At 46.7% G+C, this 26742-nt stretch overlaps 1 protein-coding gene across 4 annotated transcripts in view; it reads left to right on the forward strand.

Moving 5' to 3' along the window:
- Positions 1 to 6675: 6675 nt before the first annotated feature.
- Positions 6676 to 26742, forward strand: part of NSD1 (nuclear receptor binding SET domain protein 1) — a gene marked incomplete at both ends in the record, with an annotated part of 147582 nt that continues 127515 nt past the window's right edge. For 3 of the 4 annotated variants that reach the window (XM_080697722.1, XM_080697723.1, XM_080697724.1), the window contains one exon: positions 6676 to 7596. In XM_080697722.1, the coding sequence (XP_080553848.1) occupies positions 6676 to 7596 (921 nt within the window). The remainder of the gene's footprint in view (positions 7597 to 26742) is intronic. The other variant, XM_080697725.1, reaches the window with a different exon arrangement.

Here is a 26742-nt window from a genome sequence, read left to right on the forward strand (position 1 = left end):
CATCTCAAATTCTTTTTTTTCACTTTTACATACTCATTTGGTTTCTAAGTAGATCCATAATTTTTTTTTTTCTTTTTTTTGCAGGTCTGGGGATGGAACCCAGAGGCATTTGACCTCTGAGCCACACCCCCTGCCCAATTTTTTTATTCTTTATTTTGAAACAGGGTCTCACTGAGTTGCAGAGGGCCTCACAAAGTAGCTGAGGCTGTCTGCGAACCGCGATCCTCAGGTCTCAGCCTCCCAAATGCTGGGATTACAAGCGTGCGCCACCACGCCCGGGTAAGTAGATCCATAATTCTTCTGACTGTTCAAGATGCAGCTTGGACAGGAAGGGAAAGGATAGCTCAAACGTTAGGAAATGTTTCTGGATCACTGTGGGCCTTATCATTCCAGGCTTAGTCACTGCAGGTTAGAAAAGTATATGTCCTATGCCTCCTGGTCAAGGGAGGTTCTCTGATTAACTGGAGTTGAGTCCTTGGGCTGAGAATAGGGACTCAGGTCAGGTTAGCAGATAGAAACTCAGTATGTAGGGTAGGAAGGAACCTGTGCTGGAGTTACTTTGTCTCAGATATGGCCAGGCTTTCCTTGATGTTAAGTCAAAGTCTGGTTCAGTTCTTGGGAAACTCCTGAATGTGAGGAGGAAGGAAATAACTCCTGGACTCATCAGAAGGAGTCATGGCGTTTGCCAGCTACATTTGGGAGTAATTGCCAAAGGCTTCCATGCCTCCCAATCCTTGGCTGTCAAGTCAGAAAGCAGATAAGCAGATGCTGTTCCTGTTCGGCAGAGAGAGCTTTGAACTGGGAGTCGAGGTCAGAAATTTGACTCTGGACAAGTCATGCTTCCTTCTAGAAGATGGGAATAACAGTGGCGCCTTCACAGAGGGAGTGTTGTGGAGATAGCTGGCACAGAGGATAAGCCACACCTGTTTTTGTTCTACCTCTGAGCTATACTTTAGGCCCTATTATATTTATTGTTGTTGTTTGCAATATTGGGAATGGAACCCAGGGGCTTTCTACCTCTGAGCTACACCCCTAGCCATATGTGTGTGTGTGTGTGTGTGTGTGTGTGTATATATATATATATTTTTTTTTTTTTTGCGGGTCTGGGGATGGAACCCAGGGGCATTTCATCTACGAGCTACACCCCCTGCCCTATTTTTGATTCTTTATTTTGAAACAGGGTCTCACTGAGTTGTAAACAACCTCACTAAGTAGCTGAGGCTGTCTGCAAACCGTGATCCTCCAGTCTCAGCCTCCCAAATGCTGGGATTACAAGCCTGTGCCACCATGCCTGGCTCCCCATTTTTAAAAATTCTTTATTATGACACAGGGTCTCACTGAGTTGCAAAGGGCCTAAGCAGTAGCTGAGGCCGGCCTTGAACTTTGATCCTCCTGTCTCAGCCTCCTGAATACTGGAATTACAAGCCTGAGCCACCACGCCCAGCATTATTTTTTATTTTGAAACAGGATCTGACTAAATTGTAGGGGGCCTAAATTGCTACTGAGGCTGTCCGCGAACCGTGATCCTCTAGTCTCAGCCTCCCAAGTACTAGGATTACAAGCGTGCAACACCATGCCTGGCTAGTCTTTTTAGTGTTGGAACAGGATCTCACTGAGTTGAGAAGGTCCTCGCTATGTAGCTGAGGCTGTCTGAGAACTGCGATCCTCTGGTCTTAGCCTCCTGAATGCTGGGATTACAAACTTGCACCACTATGCCTAGCTTCTGGCTTGTTCTTTTTACATTTTTTTTTTTAATTTTATTTATTGTGGTGCTGGGGATTTAACTCAGAGGTACTCTACCTTCGAGGTACATCCCCAGCTATTTTTATTTTATTATTTGGAAACAAGATCTCACTAAGTTGCAGAAGGCCTCACTAAGTTGCTGAAACTGGCTGAGATCTGTCTCAGCCTCGCAAGGACTGGGATTACAGGCATGTGCCACAAATCCTGGCTAAATTTTTTATTTTTTGGTGGTACTGGGGGTGGAACCCAGAGGCTTTCTACCTCCGGGATATACTCCCAGACCTTTTTTTAATATATATTTTATTTGGAAACAGGGTCTCACTAAGTTGCTGAAAGCCTCACTAAGTAGCTGAGGCTGGCTTCGAACCCGTGTGATCCTCCTGTCTCAGCCTCTGAAACGCCGGGATTACAAGCGTGCGCCACCACGCCCGGCTTAAATTTTTTATTTTGAAACAGTGTCTTGCTAAGTTGTTGAGGTTCTTGCTAAGATGCTGAGGCTGGCCTCTAACCTCTAGAGTCCTCCTGTCTCAGCCTCCCAAGTACTGGGATCAACAGGCATGTGCCACCAGGCAAGGATGTATAGCCAAGTTCCACTGTAAGAGGCAGGGCGGGTCCTCCGGCGTCAACTGGGAAATCCAAGAGATTTTCCTTGGGGATTTAGTTTTTTTCCTCAAATATGTCAGTAAACAGTTTATTCTTAGCTGCTGATCCCCTTTAGCCTCCACTCTTTTCTAGCAGAGCTAGTTCAGAGAGATGGGTTCCTGTAGGACAATGATCTGTAGAGGTCAGCCAAGCCCTCTTCATACCTACGTTCCTTTAACTGTCTTTTCCTGAAGTCAGGGCTTCCTGACACATGCATCTCATCCCCTGTCCCCCTACCCCCCAGCATACTGCCCAGAATGCAGGAAATGCTTGTTGAAAGGAGTGAATTACATTTTGGTCCTCATCAAGTGCTTAGTCTGTAATTAGGTGTGAGTATAGATTGCTGGCACGTGACAAGATCCTCAGAGCAACCCTGTGCGTTGGAAGCAGAGGTGAGGAAACTGAGGCTTGGGGCTTGCAGGGACTTATTCAAGGTTAGGCAGTGGCTTTGTGTGGCTAAGCACTGAGAAGATCCCCGACGAACTAGGGCGATTGGCAGAGGAGGTAATTCTCAGTCATAAATGATTGGTTCAAATTATTACGTGTGAAGAACGAACCAGTTAGAGCTTTCCCACTGAACTGCTCAGAAGGGTTTAGCAGGAATGATCTTCAGCAGAACTAAGGGCCAGTCCCTGAGTGGGGGGGCCCTGAGCTGCAGCTCCAGCTCTAGTTCTTTTCTGGCTTATTTTAGCCTGGCCCAACTTTGCACTCGGGAATCTTCAATCTTCAGGATACCTCAGTCTTCAACAGAACTCCCCCACCCCCAACACCCCAGGTCCCTGGTGCACTGGGTCCAGGGGACGCCTTCTCTCCTTGCTTCTCCTCCTGGCTGGCATCCCAGCACTTACTCAAGGTGTGCTCAGCTCCTGTTTACTTGTGAGTCTCCTTCGCTGGACAACAAAAGGAAAGGCGCATCCAGAGCTGCTTGTCTGCTGGGGCCGGTCACCCGGTGAAGGCCGGTTAAAGATGGATTTAGCCTAGCACCGATTCTACGCAGGGCAACACCAAAAGTGGCCTTTCTCCCTGGTGGGTTCTCGTTAACAGAGGGCTGCAGGTAATCTCCACTGGGGCAATAACTAGGCACATTTACTAAGCCCTAGGAGGAATGGGAGTCACGTGGCCCCCAAGGGCGGCGCCCTCTTAGCTTTTAGATGGAGTGGACGACTCTAAATCTAATCACAGAAGGCTTTCTGGAGGAGGCGGGAATTTTATGGAGGTCCACGGTGGTTCTCTCTCGAACAGCGAAGATGTGCTTCGCGCTCTAGGGACCAAGTAGCCGAGGTGAGCTTCTTGCTGGGAAGAAAGACCAGGAGGTGACGGTGACGGGGTTTGGGCCGGAACGCAGAAGGGCCTGGGGGCCAAGGTCGAGGGCCGGTTTAGGTTTCCCGAGCGGCCCTTCCGCTGTGCGCAATGGATGGACCTCGGGGGCTGCGCTGGGTCTTCGCCTGCGGGCCCCGGTGCCGCGCGGGCCTTTCTCGCCGCCGGGGCTGCCCCTGCAGGTTGGCAGGAGCGGCCGCGAGCTTGGCCTCCCGGCGCGGCTCGGCCGGGTCCGAGCGAGGGCCGGCCTGCGGGCCAGGCGCGTGCCCCCGCGGCCGGGCTCCGAGCGGGCGGCCCGGGCGGGTCCGCGCTGGCACGAGGGGGCCATCTGCCTGGGTGGCGAGAACTGCAGCGTCCGCGGTACGAGGCGCGGCCGCCCCGGCCCCGGCCCGCGCGCACGCACGCCTCTCGCCCGCTGCCCGAGCCCCCGTGCCAGGCCCAGACCCGGCCGGGGCGCGGGAGGCGGCGCAGGGATTAGTGGACCCCTCCCCCGCCTCCCCTCGCCCCGCCCGAGGCTGCGAGGACCCCTGGGCCCGAGGGTGGCGAGGGAGCTTCGTCCCGGCGGCGCCCAGACCCGGGCCCGGCCTCGCGGCGGGGCCGCACGGGCAGGCCGAGGTGCGGGCGCTGTCAGGCCGGGCGGCGCCGGGGTCGCGCGGCCTCGCCCCTGCGCGGAGCGGGCCGGCGGGCAGTGCCCGGGCGGTAACCCGACCCGCGGCCGGCGCCGCTCGCCCCGCACGGCCGGGCAGGGGGAGGGCGAGCTGGGGGAGGGGAGCGCGGTGGCGGGCGCGGGGCCGTGGGGGCCGCAGGCCAGGCCCGGCCGTCCGCGCTGCGCCGGGGCGGCTGCCTGCGGCGCCCGGGAGCGGCAGCCCCGGGCTGGCGGGCGTCGAGCCTGCGGCGGGAGTGAGCCGGGGCCGCACGCTGGGCTCGGGGAGGCAGACCCAGCTGCTGCCTCCATTTTGTTTCCTGCCTGGCTGGGTCTGTGGTGGTGGTGGTGGTGGTGGTGTGGGTTTGGGGTGCGGCCGCGTAGGGTTCACCTGCGGCCGCGCCTGTTCGGGGCCCGAGGCCTCGAAGACCCCCGCCCAAGCCCCCAGGTGAGCCCTGCGGCAGGAGGGGGGCGGCCTGGCCTGGGAGCGAACGCCTCGGGCCGAGGGCAGGTGCCCAGTGCAGGGGAGCCCGGGCTGTAACCTAAGATGGAGGCCGGGACTGACGCGGCCCGGCGGGGCTGGCCGGTGGTTGGACGGGCCCCAGTGGGCCGGGTGTCGCCGGGGCTGGGGTTCGAGGCCGCCAGGGCGCTGTAGCCGAGCGCGGCCTGGGCCGCGCGGCGCCCCGAGGTAGGTGAGGGGACCGGAAGGCCACCCACGACGCCCGCAGGCCCGACGCCCAGGAGAGCGCGAGGCCCCCGGGAGCTGCCGCCCGCCCCGCCCCGCCCGGACCGCGGGGCCGCCGAGGGCCGGGGCGGCGGGCGGCGCGGGGGAGGGGGCGGCCGCGCGGCTCCGCTGATTGGGCCGCGCGCTCGCGAGCCCGACTTCACCCGTCCTGAACCCCGAGGAGCGAGGCGCGGGGGCGCGCGGCGCAGGCAGGGTGCGCGCGCAGGGCCTCGGCCGCACGCGGGCGGGCGCGAGGCGCTCGGTCGCACGCCCGGCGCGGGGGCGCGCGCGGCGGGGGTGTGAGGAGGAGGAGGAGGAGGAGGAGGAGGAGAGGAGGCGGTGGCGGCGGCGGACTAGGCCGGGGCAGGTCGCGCTCGCTGCCTTCTGCCCGGAGAGAGACGCGGGGGGAGGGGGCGCGGCGAGCGGCTCCTCTCGCTCCCCAGCGCCCGCCGCGCCCCGGTGTAATGAGGGCCACCCCCTCCCCCCAGCCGGCCCGGGAGGGGGCTCGGGCCACGGTAACTAGTGCGCTGGGCGGGCGGGCGCGGGCGCGGGCGGGCGCGGGCGGCCGAGAGGTGAGGGGCTCGGGGCCGGCGGGCGGCGGGCGGCGGCGGCCTGCAGCGGCGGCGCCCTCCCTCCCCCTCCACTCCCAGCCCGCTCCGGCCTAGTCCGCCGCGCCGCCGCGAACTTCCTCCCGGCGCGGCCGGAGCGGGGCCCGCGCGCCTCGGCCGCCGCCTCCCCCAGGTAGCTGGCAGCGGGGGCGGCCGCCCTCCGGCAGCAAACTTTGCTCGCTGCTGAATATTGATGAGCGCGACCGCCACAGCCGGGAGGTGCCGCCGCGGCTGCGGGAAGGAGCGCGGCCCGGGCAGGCGGTGTCGGCGTCGGCAGCAGCCATGTTTGTCAAGCTGTAGCAGCTGCTGCTACCCCGACTTGGCTTCGGAAGCCAGCGCCTCGGTTTCTCCGCTGGCGGCCTCGCGGCCTCTGCGCCCTGCAGCCGCGATCCGTGCAGGCCTGCTGCAGCCAGGAAGGCGGACTCCCGGCTGCAATTGCTTCGGCCCACTCGCCAGCCTGCGGCCTGGCGCTGCAAAGGCTCCGGCGCTGGCCGGGCGCAGGGTGCTGCGCTATTGTGACCGCTGCACCCGAGCGAGCCAGGAAGGAGGAGGGGGACCTTTTTGTGCAGCGCCTCGAAGCCTCCCTCGAACCCAGCCACCCCCCTCCCTTCAAGATATCCGGCCGCTGGACGCCGGGCGGGGGTGGAGGACGACGATTCCTGTTTGAGATTTGGGAATTTTGACTGCCAAAGGGATTTTAATTTTAGTTCAGCCCAAGTGTCCACCAGTCTGCAGTGCAGGAGAAAGGGACGGGCTGTTTCCATGTGGCAGCTTCGGGATTTGCCCAGCTTCGGGAAGATGGAGTTTGCTGAGGTTCACCGAGGCCATTTTTCCATAGTCAGCCGGGAGAACTTTTTCCGCCCTTGGAAGTGCAGCAGAAAGGCACGGAGGCCACTAGGCCTTGAGAAGTGGCTGCCATTTTGAAGGGAAGAATCAGGTGGCCTATTTACTCAGATTAATTGCTGTGTATTTGGATTCCAGGTGGATGCCGGCCCAGGATGGATCAGACCTGTGAACTATCTAGAAGGAATTGTCTGCTGCCTTTTTCCAATCCAGTGAATTTAGATGCCCCCGAAGACAAGGACAGCCCTTTCGGTAATGGTCAATCCAATTTTTCTGAACCACTTAATGGGTGTACTATGCATTTATCGACTGCCAGTGGAACATCCCAAAATGCTTATGGACAAGATTCTCCATCTTGTTACATTCCACTGCGGAGACTACAGGATTTGGCCTCCATGATCAATGTAGAGTATTTAAATGGGTCTGCTGATGGATCAGAATCCTTTCAAGACCCTGAAAAAAGTGATTCAAGAGCTCAATCGCCAGTTGTTTGCACTTCCTTGAGCCCTGGTGGTCCAACAGCACTTGCTATGAAACAGGAACCCTCTTGTAATAACTCCCCTGAACTCCAGTTTAAAGTAACAAAGACGATCAAGAATGGCTTTCTGCACTTTGAGAATTTTACTTGTGTGGACGATGTAGATTCTGAAATGGACGCAGAACAGCCAGTCACAGAGGATGAGAGTATAGAGGAGATCTTTGAGGAAACTCAGACCAATGCCACCTGCAATTGTGAGCCTAAATCAGAGAATGGTGTAGAAGTGGCCATGGGAAGTGAACAAGACAGCACACCAGAGAGTAGACACGGTGCAGTCAAATCACCATTCTTGCCATTAGCTCCTCAAACTGAAACACAGAAAAATAAGCAAAGAAATGAAGTGGACGGCAGCAATGAAAAAGCAGCCCTTCTCCCAGCCCCCCTTTCTCTAGGAGATACAAAGGTTACTATAGAAGAGCAATTAAACTCAATAAATTTATCTTTTCAGGATGATCCAGACTCCAGTACCAGTACATTAGGAAACATGCTAGAATTACCTGGAACTTCATCATCATCTACTTCACAGGAATTGCCATTTGTAAGCAGTTTTTGGTACAACTTAAATATATACATGAATGTATATATGCAGGCCACTTAAAGGGAAACATAACTAATTTGGTTTTGGTTGCTTATCAGTGCACAGCTGAAAGCTAATGATAAGCTTTATGGGGGAGATTTTCCATTGATTTTTTTTCAATTTATCTTTTGTATGAGTTTGGTTCTTTTTAGCTTTTCTCAAATACCTCTCCATTGAGGACTGATTAAGTGTTAAACTTAAGGATATTTGGTTGAGTTCACATTTAATTTTCAAGATGTAGAAGTACATTTGATTAGTTTTTACAAAATAAAAGCTTCGCCAGTATCAGGAGTGCAAGTGAACCAGTTTGTTACTTGGAGTCCCGTTTTCATGAGGCATAATTTATATTTTTAGTTGATGGGTGAGTTCTTGCTACATGTTGAAGTTCATTTTGTGTACAGTGGCTAGGATCTCAGTCAAATTTAAATTAGGTTAATTTGCCTGGACTACTTGCAAAGGTTCAGCATCCTATACTTTTGATGATTGCCGTGATGAAGGTAGATTCTACAGTCTTTCTGAATTTTAAAATTTGAACTGTGTGTATATATGCATATGCGTATAGAATGGAGACAATCTTGAATTTCTATTTCAGTAGTGCTGCTTAATGCTAGGGGATGGTAAATATGCGTTTTAAAATTGGAACTTAATGCAGAATTTGACTTCTTTAGTTGGTTAAGTGATGAGCTGACTCTTATCCTCAGTTTCATCACTTCTAAAATATCAAATTACTTGAGCCAGGTTTGGTGGCGCATGCTTGTAATCCCAGTACTTGGGAGGCTGAGAGGGGAGGATCTTGGTTTGCAGATGGCTTCAGCTATTTAGTGAAAACTGTTTCAAAATAAAGAATAAAAAATAAGGCTAGGGGTATAACTTGGAGGTAGAATGCCCCTGGGTTCCATCCTAGGACTGCCAAAAAAAAAAAATCACTTGATTTCTAAAAGATTCTTTGCAGCTTTAAATACTTAGTTATGGAGCTGGGCGTGGTAGTGCACGCTTATAATCCCAGCATTGGGAGGCTGAGACAGGAGGATCCGGGTTTGCAGTCAGCCTTAGCTACTTAGTGAGGCCCTTTGCAACTCAGTGAGACATTGTTTCAAAATAAAGAATAAAAAATAGGGATGGGGGTATATAGCTCAGAGGTTTTTATTCTTTTATTTTGAAATGGGATTTCACCAAGTTGCAGAAGTCCTCTACAAAGATGCTGAAGCTGGCCAAGGGCCAAGAACCTGCTGTTGTCCTGTTTCAGCCTCCCAAGTATTGGGATTACAAGGGTGTGCCACCACACCGGGTTTAAAGATTCAATTTATTTGTGTATTTATACATATTTTTTGTAGTACTAGGAGTAGAACCCAAGGGCATTCTACCTCTGAGCTGTACTCCCAGCCCTATTTCTTATTCTTTATTTTGAAACATAGTCTCAGTAAGTTGCTGAAGGCCTTATTAGGTAGCTGATGCTGGCCTTGAACCTGTGATTTTATCTCAGCCTTCCAAGAACTGGTATTATAGGCTTGCACCACCACAACCAATTTAAAGATTTTTGCAAGAACGCTTTTTGTGTGTGTGTGTGTGTGTGTGGGGGGTACTGGGAAGCTTTTTACAGTATGTGATGATCCTCTTTTATTTTTTTGTGGTACTGGCAATTGAACTGTGGGGCATTCTACTTCTGAGCTGTATTTTTTACCCTCAGCTGTGTTTTTTATTATTTTGAAACAAATTCTCACTAAGTTGTTGAGGGCCTCACTAAGTATCTGAGGCTCGCTGAGTACTTGTTCCTTCTTGTCTCAGCCTACTAAGTACTGGGATTACAAGCACGGGCCACCACGTCCATCTTAAGTGTATTAAAAATTCACTTAACATCCCTGTTTCTTAAAGTAACAGATGGAGTATGTGGGTATATTGCTTTTGTTCCTACTGATTCATATCTTAAATATACTTTAATACTCTGGTTTCTTAGCTTGTTGGAGATTTAAAGAAAAATCTCCAACTGTGGTAATTGTTTAGAGTTTGGATTGTCCTAGACATATATTAGGCTAGATAGGGTGTTTTGAAAATCTGGCTGAAAGTTTAGTAAATGAATGGTGAACTTTGTTGTATACATAAATAGTTTTGTCTTTGTTTTCATATATATAAGTTTAGGTTTGAGAATGAAATTAGATGTTTTATTAGAAGTGTACAAATATAAATATAAATCTGATTTTCATCAAATAGATGTCAGTCAAGGAATGATTCTGCTAAAAACAATTAAGTCATGGAGCCTATAGACAGTCTTTTGTGTGTTTTTAGCATGGGAGTTAAACTTATATAAATGTAGGAAGCCCCCCCCCCACCCCCGCAAGAAAACCTAAATTCCTCCAAAGAGTTTATGGAATAGATTCCCAAATGTAAATTAGCTTGCTACTCCCTTTTCAGGGGAAAAAAAAAAATTACTCATTGCTCCCATGGGGACTTCCATTGCCTCCTTATTTTTATGCAAGATTCCCCCCCACCCCATTGCACCTAAGTTAACTACTGCCTCCTGGATCGATTCCAATCCCCCCACCCCACTCTTGGGGGTTGTGTCACTGATTATGGGAATCTATGGTTTATGAAGTAAACCTCAGAATGCAAATTTAGTTGAACACTGTAGCTTGGGAAAAGTATAATTATAAATAATCATTTACTGGGTGTAGTGGTGCACACTTGTAATTCCAGTACTTGTGAGGCTGAGACAGTACCACCCCAAGTTTCAAGCCAGCCTCAGCAACTTAGTGAGACCTTGTTTCAAAATAAAAAAAATAAGTCTGGGTTCTGGGGGTGTAACTTGGAGGTAGAATGCCTCTGGGTTACAACCCCATTGTTGACAAATAAAATAAAATTTTTGTATTGGGAGTTGAGCCCATGGGCAGTCTAGCTCTGAGTTATATACCCTTTCCTTTTTTGTAGTACTGGGGCTTGAACCCCAGGGGTGTTTTACCTCTAAGCTAAATCCCCTGCCCTATTTTGTTTTTATTTTTTGATACTGAGGGCCATTCTTCCTCTGAGCCATACCTTCAGCCCAATTTTACTTGTTTGGAAACAGGGTCTTACTAGATTACTGAGGGTCTTGCTAAGTTGCTGAGGCTGGCTTTGAACTTGTGATCCTCCTGTCTCAGCCTCCTAAGTACTGGGATTACCAATATGCGCCATCATGCCCGGCTGTGTTTATTTTTATTTTGGAACAGGGTCTCATCAGGGTTGATGAGATTCTCACTGCTTGCTGAGATTGTTCTCAAACTTGTGATGTTATTGACCTAGGCTCTTAAGTATAGGAATCATAGGTATATGCCACCACGCCTGACTTCTCGGCCCTTTTTTATTTTTTATTTTTTTTTCATGTTTAAATAGTCTCCCGAAGGCCGGGCATGGTGGTACATGCTTGTGATCCCAGCATTTGGGAGGCCGAGACAGGAGGATCACAGGTTCAAAGACAGCCTCACCAACTTAAGCCCTCCACAACTCAGTGAGACCCTGTTTCAAAATAAAGAATAAAAAAAAAAAAATTGTGTTGCGGGTGTAGTTTGGAGGTAGAATGCCCCTGAGTTCAAGTTCAATCCCCAGCAATACACACACACACACACACACACACACACTCTCCCCCCCCTCCCTAAATTATAAAGTGCACTGGTCGCAAACCTGCAAATTTTGTGTGTGTGTGTGTGTGTGTGTGTGTGTGTGTGTGTGTGTTTGGGGATGGAACCCAGGGGCATTCAACCTCCGAGCGACACCCCCTGCCCTATTTTATATTCTTTATTTTGAAACTGGGTCTCACTGAGTTGCAGAGGGCCTCACTAAGTAGCTGAGGTTGTCCACGAACCGCCTATCCTTCCATCTCAGCCTCCCGAATGCTGGGATTACAAGCGTGCGCCACCACACCTGGCTCAAACTTGCAATTCTTGCTGTGTGTGGTGGCCTATGTTGATAATCTCAGTACTTGGGAGGCTGAAACAGGAAGATCTCAGGTTTGTGGCCAGCCTCAGCTACTGAGTGAGACTCTTTCAAAAGTGAATAAAAAATAGGGCTAAGGGTAGCTTGGAGGTAGAATGCTCCTGGGTTCAATCTTCAGTAACCCAAAATCCAAATAAATAATAATCATTTTTTTAGAAAAGTATAAAGGTCTTGGAGTATAGCTGAGGGGTAGAATGCCCCTGGGTTCAATCCTTACTGTTTCAGCCTACTAAGTACTGGGATTACCATTGTGTACCACCACGGCTTCCCGTAGACCTTTTTTATTTTGAAACAGGGTCTCAGCTAGGTATCCTGCAGCATACCTATAAGCCAATTGGGAGGCTGAGATAGGACTACAGGTTGGAGGATGTCTGAGCAACAACACAGCAAGGCTAGTGGGATCCTTTTTCAAAACAAAAAATGAAAAGGGCTGGAGATCTAGCTTGGAGGCAGAATGCCTCTGGGTTCAATCCCAAGTAACACACACACAGAAGAAAAAAAAGAAACAGGGTCTCACTAAGTTGTTGAGGCTGGCCTTGAACCTGTGGTTCTCCTATCTCAGCCTCCCAAGTACTGGGATTATAGGCGTGAGTGCCACCTTTCCTGGCTCCTCACTTGAGCTACACCCCCAGCCCTCTTTTTTATTCTTTATTTTGAAACAGAGTCTCACTGTGTTGAAAGGGTCTTACTAAGTAGGAGCTGAGGCTGTCCTCAAACCACTATCCTCCTGTCTCAGCCTCCCAAATGCTGGGATTACAAGTGTGCACCACCACGCCTGGCTCACTCAGATGTGTTTATGGAGAATTTATGACCATATTTATGAATTTTTGTGTTTTTAGGATATAGCCAGCTCCAAGGTGGACTGGCATACATGTTATACTTAGGGTCCTCTAAAATTCTGGGCTGTGGATGTTTAAGTGGCTAAAGAATTGAGTGGAGAGATGAATGAATGAAAACTAGAGCTATTGAGTTTTAAAGGAAGAAGCAGGATTGAGTTGGCTTTGGTTGGGTTGGGTTTGTTAGGTTTAGAAGGGTATTTTGGATGTGGAGAGTAGATGAGCATGGTATTTTCAGAGAACATCTGCATGGAGTTTTGTGGGTAGGATTGGTGTAGTTGGGTAATAGGGTCCCTAGATAACCAGACTAAGTCATTTGGATTTTGTTGTTTTTGTATTTTGGAACTGGGAGTTAAACCCAGGGACATTCTACATGCCCAGCCCTTTTGATTTTTTTTTGTTTTTTTTTGTTTTGAAACAGGATCTCATTAAGTTGATGAAGGCCTCACAGCTAAGTTGCTGGGTCTGGCCAGGAACCTGGTCTCCTGTTTCAGCCTTCCAAGTACTAGGATTATAGGCATGTGCTACGTTGCCCAGCTAGCCGTTTGGTATTACTGTGATATGAATTAGGAGCCATTGAAGGATATTAGCTGAGAAATGATATGATAATACCTATATTTAATTTAAAAAATTTTTTTGGTTCGCTGGGCATGGTGGTGCACGCTTGTAATCCCTGCGCTTGGGAGGCGGAGACAGGAGGATCGCGCAGGTTCAAGGCCAGCCATGCTGGTTTAAGAGACTCTGTTTCCAAATAAAAATATAAAAATGGGTCTGGGAGTGTAGCCCGGAGGTAGAAGGGTTTCCAGGAACTCCAGTACCACCACCAAAAAAAAAAAAATTATTTTGGTTCAGGGGGTGAACCCAGAGGCTTCTACCTCCAAGCTATACCTCCAGCCTGAGAGCTTTACTAAATTTCACTAAGTTGCCAAGGCTGACTTTGAACTTGCCATCCTCCTGTTTTAGCCTCCCAGGTATTGGGATTACAAGTGCATGCCACCATGCTTGGGTGAAACCTATGTTTAGATTAGCTAGACCAGGAGTGCTGGTGCACACCTGTAATCCCAGTACTTGGAAGGCTAGCTCAGCCCTCACCAATTTAGACTGTTTCAGAATAAATAAAACTAGGGTGGTGAGGATGGGGGTACATAAAAATCAAAGGTAGAACAACCCTAAATTCCATCTTAAGTACCACCAAAATTAATAAATAAAAAGAAAGCCGGGCGTGGTGGCGCATGCTTGTAATCCCAGCATTCAGGAGGCTGAGACCGGATGATTGCGGTTCGCGGACAGCCTCAGCTACTTAGTGAGGCCCCTTGCAACTCAGTGAGACCTGGTTTCAAAATAAAGAATAAAAAGTAGGGCAGGAGGTGTAGCTCGGAGGTCGAATGCCTCTGGGTTCTATCCCCAGAACCCGCAAAAACAAAACAAACAAAAAACAAAATAGAGTAGGGGGTGTAGCTCAGAAGTCAAATGCCTCTGGGTTCCATCCCCAGTACCTCAAAAAAAAAAGTTTCTTTTATTAATAAGTAAGACAGACTTGAGCAAAGTCAGTATTACAAAAGGGATAGTGTGGGGCGTGGTGGTACATGTCTATAATCCCAGATTTTCTTTTTTTTTTTTTTTTTTTGGTGGTACTGGGGGTGGAACCCAGAGACTCTTCTACCTCCGGGCTATACTCCCAGACCTATTTTTTAAATATTTTATATGGAAACAGGGTCTCACTAAGTTGCTGAGAGCCTCACTAAGTAGCTGAGGCTGGCTTCGAACCTGTGTGATCCTTCTGTCCAAACCTCCCAAGCTCTGGGATTACAAGTGTGTGCCACCATGCCCAGCTTTATAATCCCAGATTTTGGAAGGCGGACCTAGTGAGAGTGTCAACAATTTAGAAAGACCCAGGTTTCAAATAAAAAAAGATCTGGAGGTATAGCTAGGAGGTAATATTGCAAAAAAAATTTTTATTTTGGTAGTGCTAGAGGTTGAACCCAGGGACATTCTATCTTCTAGCTATACCCCTGGCCCTTTTTATTTAGTATTTAAAAACAGTTGCTGAGGCTGGCTTTGAACATATGATACTCCTATCTCAGCCTCCCAAATACTGGGAGTATAGGTGTGTGTCACCTTGCTGAGCTCCAAAAGATTATCTGTGGAACTGAGGATTGAACCCGAGTGCATTCTACCTCTAAGCTACCCCCAGCCCTATTTTTTTATTCTTTTTTTTTTTTTTTTTCTTGTGTGTGTGTGTATGGTACTGGGGATGGAATCCAGGGGCATTCTACCTCTGAGCCACCCCCCGCCTCGCCTTATTACTTGTTTGTTTGTTTGTTTGTTTGTTTATTTTTGTGGTACTGGGGATGGAACCCCCCAGGGGCATTCTACCTCCAAGCTACACCCACAGCCCTATTTTTTATTTCCTATTTTGAAACAGGATCTCACTGAGTTGCAAAGGGCTTAAGTAGCTGAGGCTGTCCAGGAATCCCGTCTCAGCCTCCCAAATGCTGGGATTATAAGTGCGCCATCACGCCTATTTATTTATTTATTTATTTATTTATTGGTGGTACTGGGGTTCCTGGAAGCCCTTCTACCTCTGGGCTACACTCCCAGACCTATTTTTACTTTTTTTTTTTTTTGGAAACAGGGTCTCCTAAACCAGCATGCGCAGCTGGCTTTGAACCTGCGCGATCCTCCTGTCTCCCCCTCCCAAGGGCGGGGATTACAAGGGTGTGCCACCACGCCCGGCATGTCTTTTTATTTTTTATTTTTTATTTTTATTTTTTATTTTTTTGGTGGTACTGGGGTTCCTGGAAGCCCTTCTATCTCTGGGCTACACTCCCAGACCTATTTTTACATTTTTATTTGGAAACAGGGTCTCCTAAGCCAGCGCGCGCAGCTAGCTTCGAACCTGCGCGATCCTCCTGTCTCTGCCTCCCAAGTGCGGGGATTACAAGCGTGCGCCACCACGCCTGGCGTCTTTTTATTTTTTTATTTTTTGGTGGTACTGGGGGTGGAACGCAGAGGCTTTCTACCTCTGGGCTATACTCCCAGACCTATTTTATATTTTATTTGGAAACAGGGTCTCGCTAAGTTGCTGAGAGCCTCACTAAGTAGCTGAGGCTGGCTTCGAACCTGCGTGATCCTCCTGTCTCAGCCTCCCAAGCGTGGGGATTACAAGCGTGCGCCACCACGCCTGGCTCTGTCTTTTTATTTTTGAAAGTCTCACTGTGAACCATGATCCTCCAGTCTCAACCTTCCTCTTGAATGCTGGGATTACAAGCATTCGCCACCATGCCCAACTATTCTCTTATTTTTGAAACAGGGTCTCACTAGTTGCAGAAGGCCTCACTAAGTAGCTGAGGCTGACTAGGAAACAGTGATCCTCTTGTCTTAGTCTCCCAAGTACTTGGATTATAAGGGTGTACTGCCACACCCAGCTTCTTTCTTTTTGTAATACTGGGGATTGAACCAAGGGACATTCTACCTCCAAGCTACACCCCAGGTCCTATTTTTATTCTTTATTTTGAAATGGTCTCACTGAGTTGCAAAGGACGTCACTAAGTAGCATCTGAGGCTGTCCGTGAACTGTGATCCTCCTATCAGCTTCCCAAACGCTGGGATTACAAGTGTGCATCACCATGCCTGGTTTGTTTGTTTAATTATTTTTTTTTTGCGGTACTGAGAATGGAACCCCTGGGCATTCTACCTCTGAGCTATAACCCCAGCCCTATTTTTTTATTCTTTATTTTGAAACAGGGTCTCATAGGATTGCACAGGGCCTCACTAAGTAGCTCCGGCTGACCACGAACCTGATCCTCCTGTCTCAGCCTCCCAAATGCTGGGATTACAAACGTGTGCCACCACACCCAGCTTGTTCGTTCGTTTTCTTTCTTTCTTTCTTTCTTTCTTTCTTTCTTTCTTTCTTTCTTTCTTTTTCTTTCTTTCTTTCTTTCTTTCTCTCTCCTTCCTTCCTTCCTTCCTTCGTACTGGGTTGGAACTCGGGCTTTTCTACCTCTGGGCTACACTCCCAGACCTATTTTCATATTTGTATTTGGAAACAGTCTCACTAAGTTGCTGAGAGCCTCACTACTAGCTGAGGCCTGCTTGTAACCTGTGTGATCCTCTTGTCTCAGCCTCCCAAGCACTGGGATTACAAGTATGTGCCACCACGCCCGGCCTATTCTCTATTTTGAAAGAGGCTCACTAAATTGCAGAGGGCCTTGCTAAGTACCTGAGGCTGGCTGTGAACCTGCAGTCCTCATGTCTCAGCCTTTATTTTTATTTTGAAATAGCTCACTAGGTTAATGGCGAGTCTCAAGACTTGATGAGGCTGTCCTGAAAACTGTGATCCTCCTCTCTCGGCCTCCCAAGTACTGGGATTATAGGTATGCATCACCATGCTTGTCTGTCTGTCTGTCTGTCTTTCTCTTTCTTTCTTTCTTTCTTTCTTTCTTTCTTTCTTTCTTTCTTTCTAAACAAGGTCTTGTTAAATTGCTGAGGTTCTCTTCAAATCTGGGATCCTTCTGTCTCAGCCTGTCAAGTACTTGGATTATAGCCATGCACCACCATGCCCAATTTTCTGTCTTACCTTTTTGTGAAGAAAGTTGATCCTTTCTGAATACTTCTGAGGTTCTTCTATTTGGTATCCTCCTTCTGTGGGATCTTTTTCTATTAATTGCTCTTTTTTTCTCTTTCCCTCTGGGATTTTGATTCTCAGCCTCTCAATATCACATTTTCTTCTTAAGGTGGCATCTTGTTCTAAAGGAATTGTCCTTAATTTTATTAACCCTTTCAATTACTGTTATCCTTTATGAGCGAATTTCTTCAAAGGGGCACCTACTCTGTTTATCTCCCTTTATGCTTTGTGGTTTTATCTCTGTATTCTCTATTCTGCTGAAATTCTTGTAATTCACAAATGACACCCTGCCCATGTTTATCCTACAAAATTTGCAGGTTTTTTTTTTTTTTTTTTTTTTTTTTACTATTGCTCTCTTTTTTTTTGGGGGGGGGAAGGTTGGTACTAGGGATTGAATCCTCCAGGAACATTGACCTCTGAGTTACCCCCCCAGCTCTTTTTTTGTGTGTGTGGTATTGTGGATGGAACCCAGGGGCATTCTACCTCCAAGCTATACCTTCAGCCCTATTTTTTATTCTTTATTTTGAAACCAGGTCTCACTGAGTTGCAGAGGGCCTCACTAAGTAGCTGAGGATGTCCACAAACCATCTCAGCCTCCCAAATGCTGGGATTACAAGCATGTACCACCACGCCCAGCATTATTCTTTATTTTGATACAGAGTCTCACTGAGTTGCAAAGGACCTCACTAAGTAGCTGATGCTGTTCATGAACAGGGAACCTCCTGTCTCAGCCTCCCAAATGCTGAGATTATAAGCATGTGCCCCGTGCTTATTTTTTATTTTTTATTTTATTTTATTTTATTTTTTGTGGGTCTAGGGATGGAACCCAGAGGCATTTGACCTCTGAGCTACACCCTCTGCCCAGTTTTTTATTCTTAAAAAACAGGGTCTCACTGAGTTGTGGAGGGCCTCACTAAGTAGCTGAGGCTGTCCATGAACCGCAATCCTCCAGTCTCAGCCTCCCAAATGCTGGGATTACAAGCGTGCGCTACCATGCCCGGCTTTTTTTTTTTTATTTTTCAATAAGGTCTTCCTAAGTTTCCCAGGCTTATTTTAAACCGTTGATCTTTTTATTTACCTCAGCCTTAAATTGTTTGGATAACAGGTGTGTACCACTGTGCCTGGCTTGCCCTTACCATTTTCATTTTTTTTTTTTAAATTGGGGATGAACCCTAGGGGCATTTTGTATCTGAGATACACCTCCAGCCCTATTTTTAAAATTTATTTTGAAACAGGATTTCACTGAATTGTAGAGGGTGGAGGGCCTTACTAAGTAGAGTCTGTCTGTGAACCTGTGATCCTCGTATTTTAGCTTCCCAGGTCCTGGGATTACAAGCATGCACCATTATGCCTGACTCCATTTCAGTATTTGAGATTTGGAAATTTCTTCTTGGCACAGTGACAAATGCTTATAATCCCTGTACTTGTGAGGCTGTGGTAGGAGGATTGCAGGTTTAAAGATAGCTTCAGCAAGTAGTGAGACTCAGATCCTGGTTTTTTTTTTTTTTTTTTTTTGTGATACTAAGGGTAGATCCCAGGGGCTATACTCCCAGGCCTATTTTATATTTTATTTGGAAACAGGGTCTCACTAAGTTGTTGAGAGCCTCACTAAGTAGCTGAGGCTGGCTTTGATCAACCTGTGCAATCCTCCTGTCTCGCCTCCCAATTGCTGGGAGTACAAGCATGTGCCACCACTCCCTGCTAGGACCGTCTTAAAGCAAAAACTAGAGCCAGGCGTGGTGGCGCACATCTGTAATCCCAGCATTCGGAAGGCAGAGACCAGAGGATTGTGGTTCTCCGACAGCCTGCTACTTAGCAAGGCCCTTTCGAAATCAGTCAGACCCTGTTTATAAAAAAAACTAAAATAGGGCTGCCCCTGGGTTTCATCCCCGGTACTGTAAAAAATAACAGCTGGGGTGTAGCTCAGAGGTCTAGTGCCCCTGGTTTCAATCCTTAGTGCCATACATACACAAAAAAGATTCAAAACTTTGGAGTTTCTTAGAATTCATCTGTGAACCTCATGTTTTTTTTTTTTTTTTTTTTGGTTTTTTTTGGCGGTACTGTGGATGGAACCCAGGGGCATTCGACCTCAGAGCGACACTCTCAGCCCTATTTTTTTTTTTTTTTTTTGCGGGTCTGGGGAAGGAACCCAGGGGCACTTGACCTCTGAGCTACACCCCCGCCCTATTTTTTTTTTATTCTTTATTTTGAAACCGGGTCTCACTGAGTTGCAGAGGGCTTTACTAAGTAGCTGAGGCTGTCTGCGAACCACGATCCTCCGGTCTCAGCCTTCCGAATGCTGGGATTACAAGCGTGCACCACCACGCCCGGCAGCCCTATTTTTTTAATTCTTTATTTTGAAACGGCCTCACTAAGTAGTAGTTGAGGATGTCTACAAACTGTCATCCTCCTTTTTCAGCCTCCCAAATGTAACCACAAGCATGTGCCACCACACCCGATTTCCTCATGCTTTTGAATTTGGGCTCCTTAATATTTTAGGCACTCATTTCTCTTTGTTCTCAACTTTTACTAAGGATGTTAAGTCATAATAGTATTAGCACTGGGTAGATCTCTTTTTGTGGTATTGGGGATTGAACCCAGGGGCATTCTCCACCGCCAGCTCTACTTTTTATCTTTATTTATTTATTTTTATTTATTTATTATTTATTTATTTGTGGGTCTGAGGATGGAACCCAGGGGCATTTGACCTCTGAGCTACACCCCCTGCCCTGTTTTTTATTCTGGCTATGAACCATCTAATTCTCCTATCTCAGCCTGCCAAGTACTGGGATTACAAATGTGCGCCACCATGCCTGATTTGGATAGATTTCTTAGCATGTACTACACTACTTGCTTATTTGAAAGAGTTTCTTAATCTAAGGCCCAGTTCTTTATCAATAACATGAAAGTGGTACCTTCCTTGTCATTACAAGAAGATAATTTACACGAACCATGTATGTTGCATGCTATTGTATGTAGCTATTCTGGAGCCTCAGGCAGGGTTGGGTTGCTTGATACCAGTAGTTTAAGGCCAGTCTGGGCAAAATTGGCTGACCTTGTCTCAAAAGATTTGTCTGAAACAGGTAGCATTAGTACTACCCCTTAAAGAAGGTGCTTAGTGAGTGATGCCTATTAATATATGCCAAGAACCACATGTATAGTTAGAAGAATGAGATGTGGATTTTGAGAAGGATACCTTTTTATACCTTTTTTTTTTTGACAAGAATGAGACTTTAATCAGTTTTAAGTGGAAGAAGGATACCTTTTGAGTTTTGAGTTTTTTTCTCCTCTCAGCTTTTGTTTGCTTGGTAATAGAAAAATGTTAACTCTCCTTGATAGTTTCCATTTTTGTTCAGTAATCAAGATTGTATGGTTTTTGTTTGGTAATTGGAATAATTTGTGCAGTAGGATTTATATAGCTTTCTGTATCTGGATATAACTGGTATAAACTTATTACATTGTTGCTTTTTTATGGTTGTTCCTTTGTGGGTAGACATAAATGTTTCATTTCTATCTACTTGGTTTTCATTGAAAAGAGATACTATTTCTGGTGGTAGGTTTGATTTTAATTGAATAGTCCTTTTTTGTTTTGGTACTGGAATCTATAGGCATTCTATCTCCAAAGTTACAGCCCAGTCCCATTTTTATTTTTTATTTTGAAACAAGGTATTGTTAAATTGTTGAGGCTAGCCTTTCTCAGCCTCCCAAGTACTGGGATTGCAGGTATGTGCTACTATGCTTGTCTGAATGAGTAGTCCTTGAAACTTTTTTCTTTTGTGCTGAGAATTGAACACGGGGCTTTCTACTTCAGTGTTACACCCTAAATCCTGTTTTTTTTTTTTTTTTTTTTTTTTTTTTTGCGGGTCTGAGGATGGAACCCGGGGGCTTTCATCCTCGGAGCTACACCCTCTGCCCTATTTTTTATTCTTCTTTTCTTTCTTTTTTTTGGCAGGTCTGGGGTGGAACCCAGCGGCATTTGACCTCTTAGCTACACCCCTCCTCCTATTTTTTAATTATTTTGACACAGGGTCTCACTAAGTTACTGAGGGCCTCACTAAGTAGCTGATGCTGTCTGTGAACCACGATCCTCCTGTCTCAGCCTCCCAAATGCTGGGATTACAAGCATGCACCACCACACCCAGCTTTTTTATTTTTTTGTTTTTATTTTTTGGTGGTACTGGGGGTGGAACCCAGAGGCTTTTGACCTCTGGGCTATACTCCCAGATTTTCTGGTCCCAGCCTCCCGAATGCGCCACCACGCCCAGCTCTCAGCCCTGTTTTTTAGTTTTTATTTTGAAACAGGGTCTTGCTAAATTGATGAAAGCCTCATTACTTGCCGAGGCAGTACTTGAACCTGTAATTCTCCTGTCTCAGTCTCCCAAGTACTGGGATTACAGGTACACACCACCACACTTGGCTAAGTGAAGCCTTATAAGAAAATTGGGGTGTGGTTGTGTGTGTGTGAGTGTGTGTGTGTGTGTGTGTGTGTGTGTGTGTGTGTAGATATGTAGGTATCATCAAACCCAGGGCTTTCAACATACTGGACTGTGTCGGAAGGTGCTTATACCACTGAGCTACCTCCCAGTTTTACTGTTAATTTTCTGTTAGATCGTGGTGTGGTGGTGCACGCTTGTAATCCCAGCATTCAGGAGGCTGAGACTGGAGGATTGTGCAGGTTTGAAGCCAGCCTCAGCTACTTAGTGAGGCCCTTTGCAACTCAGACCCTGTTTCAAAATGAAGAATAAAAAATAGGGCTGGCGATGTCACTTGGAGGTAGAATGCCCCTAAGTTCCATCCCCAGTACCGCGAAAACACAAAAACTGTTAGAAATGTTTCACCTTGGGGAATACCTCAGTGGTAGAACACTTTTTTGTGTTTGTGATACTGGAGGTGGAACCCAGGGTCTTTTGTACCTCCGGGCTATACTCCCAGGCCTATTTTATACTTTATTTGGAAACATGGTCTCAGTAAGTTGCTGAGAGCCTCACTAGGTAGCTGAGGCTGGCTCGGAACCTGTGTGATCCTCCTATCTCAGCCTCCCAAGCCCTGGTATTATTAACATACAGCACCACGCCCGGTGAGCACTTTTTTTAAAATATGCTTTTATTGGTACATTATAATTTCATATCATAATGAAATCATGTTGACAGTGAAATACATGCAAACAGCATTTGGTGCTGCTCCCTCCCCATAATCCCCTTTCTCCATACAGAGTACTGAGATTGATGTTGGTATTTTCACATATTTACTCATAGTTGATGGTGGTAATTTCTTCATTGATCCTCAGTCTTCTCCCATTCCTTTAGACCACTTCCTGAGTCCACTGAGGTTTCTCCTCCATTATCTGGAGTCCCTCTGTATCCCCATTACTCTGTAGCTTCTGTGTATGAGAGAACACATAAGACCCTTTATTTTCTGTGACTGGCTAATCTCACTTAACATAATGTCCTCCAGGCCTTTCATTTTCTTGCAAATGACTTAATTTTGTTCTTTATTGGTGAGTAGAATTCCATTGTGTGGATATCCCATAATTTTGTAATTCATCTGTGGATGGATACTTAGGTTAGTTCCATAATCTGGCTATTGTTAATTGTGCTGCTATGAACATGTATATGGATATATTACTGTCATTCTCTGGTTTTAACCCCTTTGGAAAGATACATAGGAATTGTAATAGAGGATCATAGGGCAGATCCATACCCAGTTTCCTGAGTAATCTCCACACTGATGTCGGTAGCAGCTGAATTAATTTGCAGTCTACCAACAATTTAGAAGAGTTACAATTTCTCCCATCCTTGCCAACATTTATTGTTGTTTGACTACTTAATGATTGCTATTCTGATTGGGATTAAATGGAATCTTAGTGTAATTTTGATTTGCATCTCCCTGTTGCTAATGATGAACATTTTTGTCATGTATTTATTGGCCATTTGTATTTGAGAAGTATCTATTCAATTATCTATTTCTTGATTGTGTTTTTTTTTTAGTGTACAGCCTTAAGTTATTTGTATATTTCTTTTTCTTTTCTTTTCTTTCTTTCTTTTTTTTTTTTTGGTGGTACTGGGGTTCCTGGAAGCCCTTCTACCTCCAGGCTACACTCCCAGACCTATTTTTACATTTTTATTTGGAAACAGGGTCTCTTAAGCCAGCGCGCGGCTGGCTTCGAACCTGTGAACCTGTGCGATCCTCCTGTCTCTGCCTCCCAAGGGCGGGGATTACAAGCATGCGCCACCGCGCCCGGCTTATTTGTATATTTTAGATATTAATCCTTTATCAGAGGGATAACTGGCAAAGATCTCCCATTCTGTAGTGTTAAGACTCCTGATGGTTGCTTTTTTTAAATTTTTTTGCTGGTCTGGGGATGGAACCTGGGAGCATTTGACCTCTGAGTTATACTCCCTACCCTAGTTTTTTTATTCCTTAATTTGAAATTGGGTCTCACTAAATTGCGGAGGGCCTCACTAAGTAGCTGAGGCTGTCTGCGAACTGTGATCCTCAAGTCTCAGCCTCCTGATGATGGGATTACAAGCTTGCACCACCACGCCCGGCCTGATGGTTTCTTTTGATGAGCAGAAGCTTAAATCATTTATTCTTGTTTTAATTTTCTGAGCTTTGGGGGTCTTGTTGAGGAAGTCTTCCTGTGCCTGTATTGTTGGAGTGTTGAACCCATGCTTCCTCTAGTAGCTTCAAAGTCTCTGGCCTAACTTCCAGGTCCTTGATCTCTAGTTGACTCCTGTACAGAGTGAGAGGTAAGGCTTGAATTCCATGTTTCTACAACTAGATAACTAGTTGTTATTGTGTGGGTTTTTTTTTTTTTTTTTTTTTTGCAGTACTGGGGATGGACCAGGGGCTTTCTATCTCCAAGCTACACCCACCCAGCCCTGTTTTTTATGCTTTTTTTTTTTTTTTTTTTGGTGGTACTGGGGTTCCTGGAAGCCCTTCTACCTCCGGGATACACTCCCAGACCAATTTTTATACTTTTTTTAATTTTGGAAACAGGGTCTCTTAAGCCAGCGCAGCTGGCTTTGAACTTGCTTGACCCTTCTGTTTCCGTCTCCCAAGCACTTATTCTTTATTCTTTCTTTATTCTTTATTCTTTATTTTGAAACAGGGTCTCATTGAGTTGCTAAGGTCCTCACTATGTAGCTGAGGCTGTCCAGGAACCACGATCCTCCTGTCTCAGACTCCCCAATGTTGGGATTACAAGCGTGTGCCACCCCACTCAACGCTATTCTTTATTTTGAAACAGGGTCTTAATAGATTGTGGAGGGCCTCACTTAGCAGCTGAGGCTGGCTGCAAACCTGTTGATCCTCCTGTCTCAGCCTCCCAAGTACTGGGATTACAAGGGTGCTCTCTACCATGCCAAACTGGATAACCCGTTTTCCCAGCACAATTTTTTTTCTCATTTCTTTCTTGTGTTACTGGGGGTGGAAGCCAGAGGCTTTCTACCTCCGGGCTATACTCCCAGACCTATTTTATACTTTATTTGGGAGGCTGAGAGCCTCACTAAGTAGGTGAGGCTGGCTTTGAACCTGTGCAATCCTCCTATCTCAGCCTCCCAAGCACTGGGATTACAAATGTTTGCCACCATGCCTGGCTCCCAGCACAATTTGAAAAGGCTGTCTTGCACACTTTTTTTTTTTTTTAAACCTGTAGGATGTCATTACTTGGATTCCTAGTATTACACACAAAAGTTATTTAAATGCTGGGTGTGAGTTGGGTGTGGTGCATACCTGTAATCTTAGTACTTGGGAGACCGAGACCAGAGGATTGATGATTCCAGGACAGCCTTAGTAAGTAGTGAGACTCTCACCAATCCATTGAGACTGTTCAAAATAAAAGTAGAGCTCAGCATGGTGGTGCATGCTTGTAATCCTAATACTTGGGAGACTGAGACAGAAGGATCGCAGGTAAACTACTTTTAGTAAGGCCCTCCACAATTTAGTGAGATTCATTCTGTTTCAAAATAAAGATCGAAAATAGAGTTAAAGTAGGGCTAGGGATGTAGCTAGGAGGTAGAATGCCCCTAGATTCAATCTCCATAACAGCAAAAAAAGAAAAAAGGAAAAAAAAAAGGCTGGGGGTGTAGCCTGGAGGCAGAGTGCCCCTGGCTTTAACTCCCAGTTCCAGGAAGAAGAAGGAAAAAAAGTCAGGTGTGGCAGAACCCTGTAATCTGAGTACTTGGGAGGCTGTGACAAGAGAATCCCAGGTATGAGGCCAGCTTGGGTAACTGAGTAAGACTTTAAACAACCTAATAGGAACCTGTTTCAAAACAAACAAAAGGCCTAGAGTGTAGTTTGGAGGTTGAATGTCCCTGGCTTCAATCCCCAGTACCACTCTCCCCAAAAACATTACGTAAATAGGATTTTGTTTTTTTATGATGCTACGGATTGAGCCTAGGGCCTCATATGTGCCAGGCAAGTGGTCTAATGACTGAGCATACCACTCAGCTACATCCCTAGCTTATAAATACAATATTTAAAAAAAAACTATGAGCCGGGCGTGGTGGCTCAAGCTTGTAATCCCCGCGCTTGGGAGGCTGAGACAGGAGGATCGCGCAGGTTCAAAGCCAGCCTCAGCTACTTAGTGAGGCTCTCAGCAACTTGTGAGACCCTGTTTCCAAATAAACTATAAAATAGGTCTGGGAGTGTAGCCTGGAGGTAGAAAGCCTCTGGGTTCCATCCCGAGTACCACCAAAAAAAAAAAACCCCAAAAAACCCAACTATGTACAGCAGGCTCTGGGATGCAGGGTTGTAATATCAGGTACTTTTTTGGCAAAGGCAGGAGAATCACAAGTTCAAGACCAGTCTGGGCAACTTGATAAGATGTTTTTTTTTTTTTTTTCAAAAAAAGTTAAAAAAGAGCCAGGTGTGGTGGTTTATGCTTGTAATCCCAGTATTCAGGAGGCTGAGACAGGGGGCTCATGGTTAGAGGACAACCTCAGCTACTTAGGCCCTTTGCAAATCAGTGAGATCCTGTTTCAAAATAATGTATAAAAAATAGAGCTGGGGGCCAGGTGTGGTGGTGCATGCTTGTAATCCCAGAGTTTGGGAGGTGGAGACAGGAGGACAGGAGCATCGCGCATTCAAAGCCAGAAGAGCCCTGAGGTAGAAGGGTTTCCAGGAACCCCAGTACTATCAAAAAAAAAAAAAAAAGCGCTGGGGTTATATATAGCTCAAAGGTAGAATGCCCCTGGGTTTAATTAACCCCCAGTACTGCCAAAAAAAAAAAAGAAAAGTAAAGCGCCAGGCTTGGTGGCGCATATTTGTAATCCCAGCATTTGGGAGGCTGAAGACAGGATGATCTTGGTTCGCAGACAGCCTCAGCTACTACTTGGTGAGGCCCTTTGCAACTCTGAGATCCTGTTTCAAAATGAAAAATGAAAAATAGTGCTGGAGGTGTAGCTAGGAGGTAGAATGACCTTGGGTTCCATCCGCAGTACTCCCCCCCCAAAAAAAAAAAGTAAAAAACTTACTGGGGGGTGCGGCTCAGTGATCTCTCTCCCTTTAGAAGCCTGAGGCCAATGGGATTAATCCTCAGAACTACAAAAAAAGAAAAGAGGTATGAATATTTGTGTACAGTTATTGGGTGAATACATAAGTTTTTACTTTTCTGGGATAAATGTCCAATAAAGCAACTAGCTGTTTGATTGTATAGTAATAACATGTTTAGTGTTTTGT

This window comes from Muscardinus avellanarius, assembly GCF_963383645.1.
Source record: "Muscardinus avellanarius genome assembly, chromosome: 1".
Lineage (NCBI taxonomy): Eukaryota > Metazoa > Chordata > Mammalia > Rodentia > Gliridae > Muscardinus > Muscardinus avellanarius.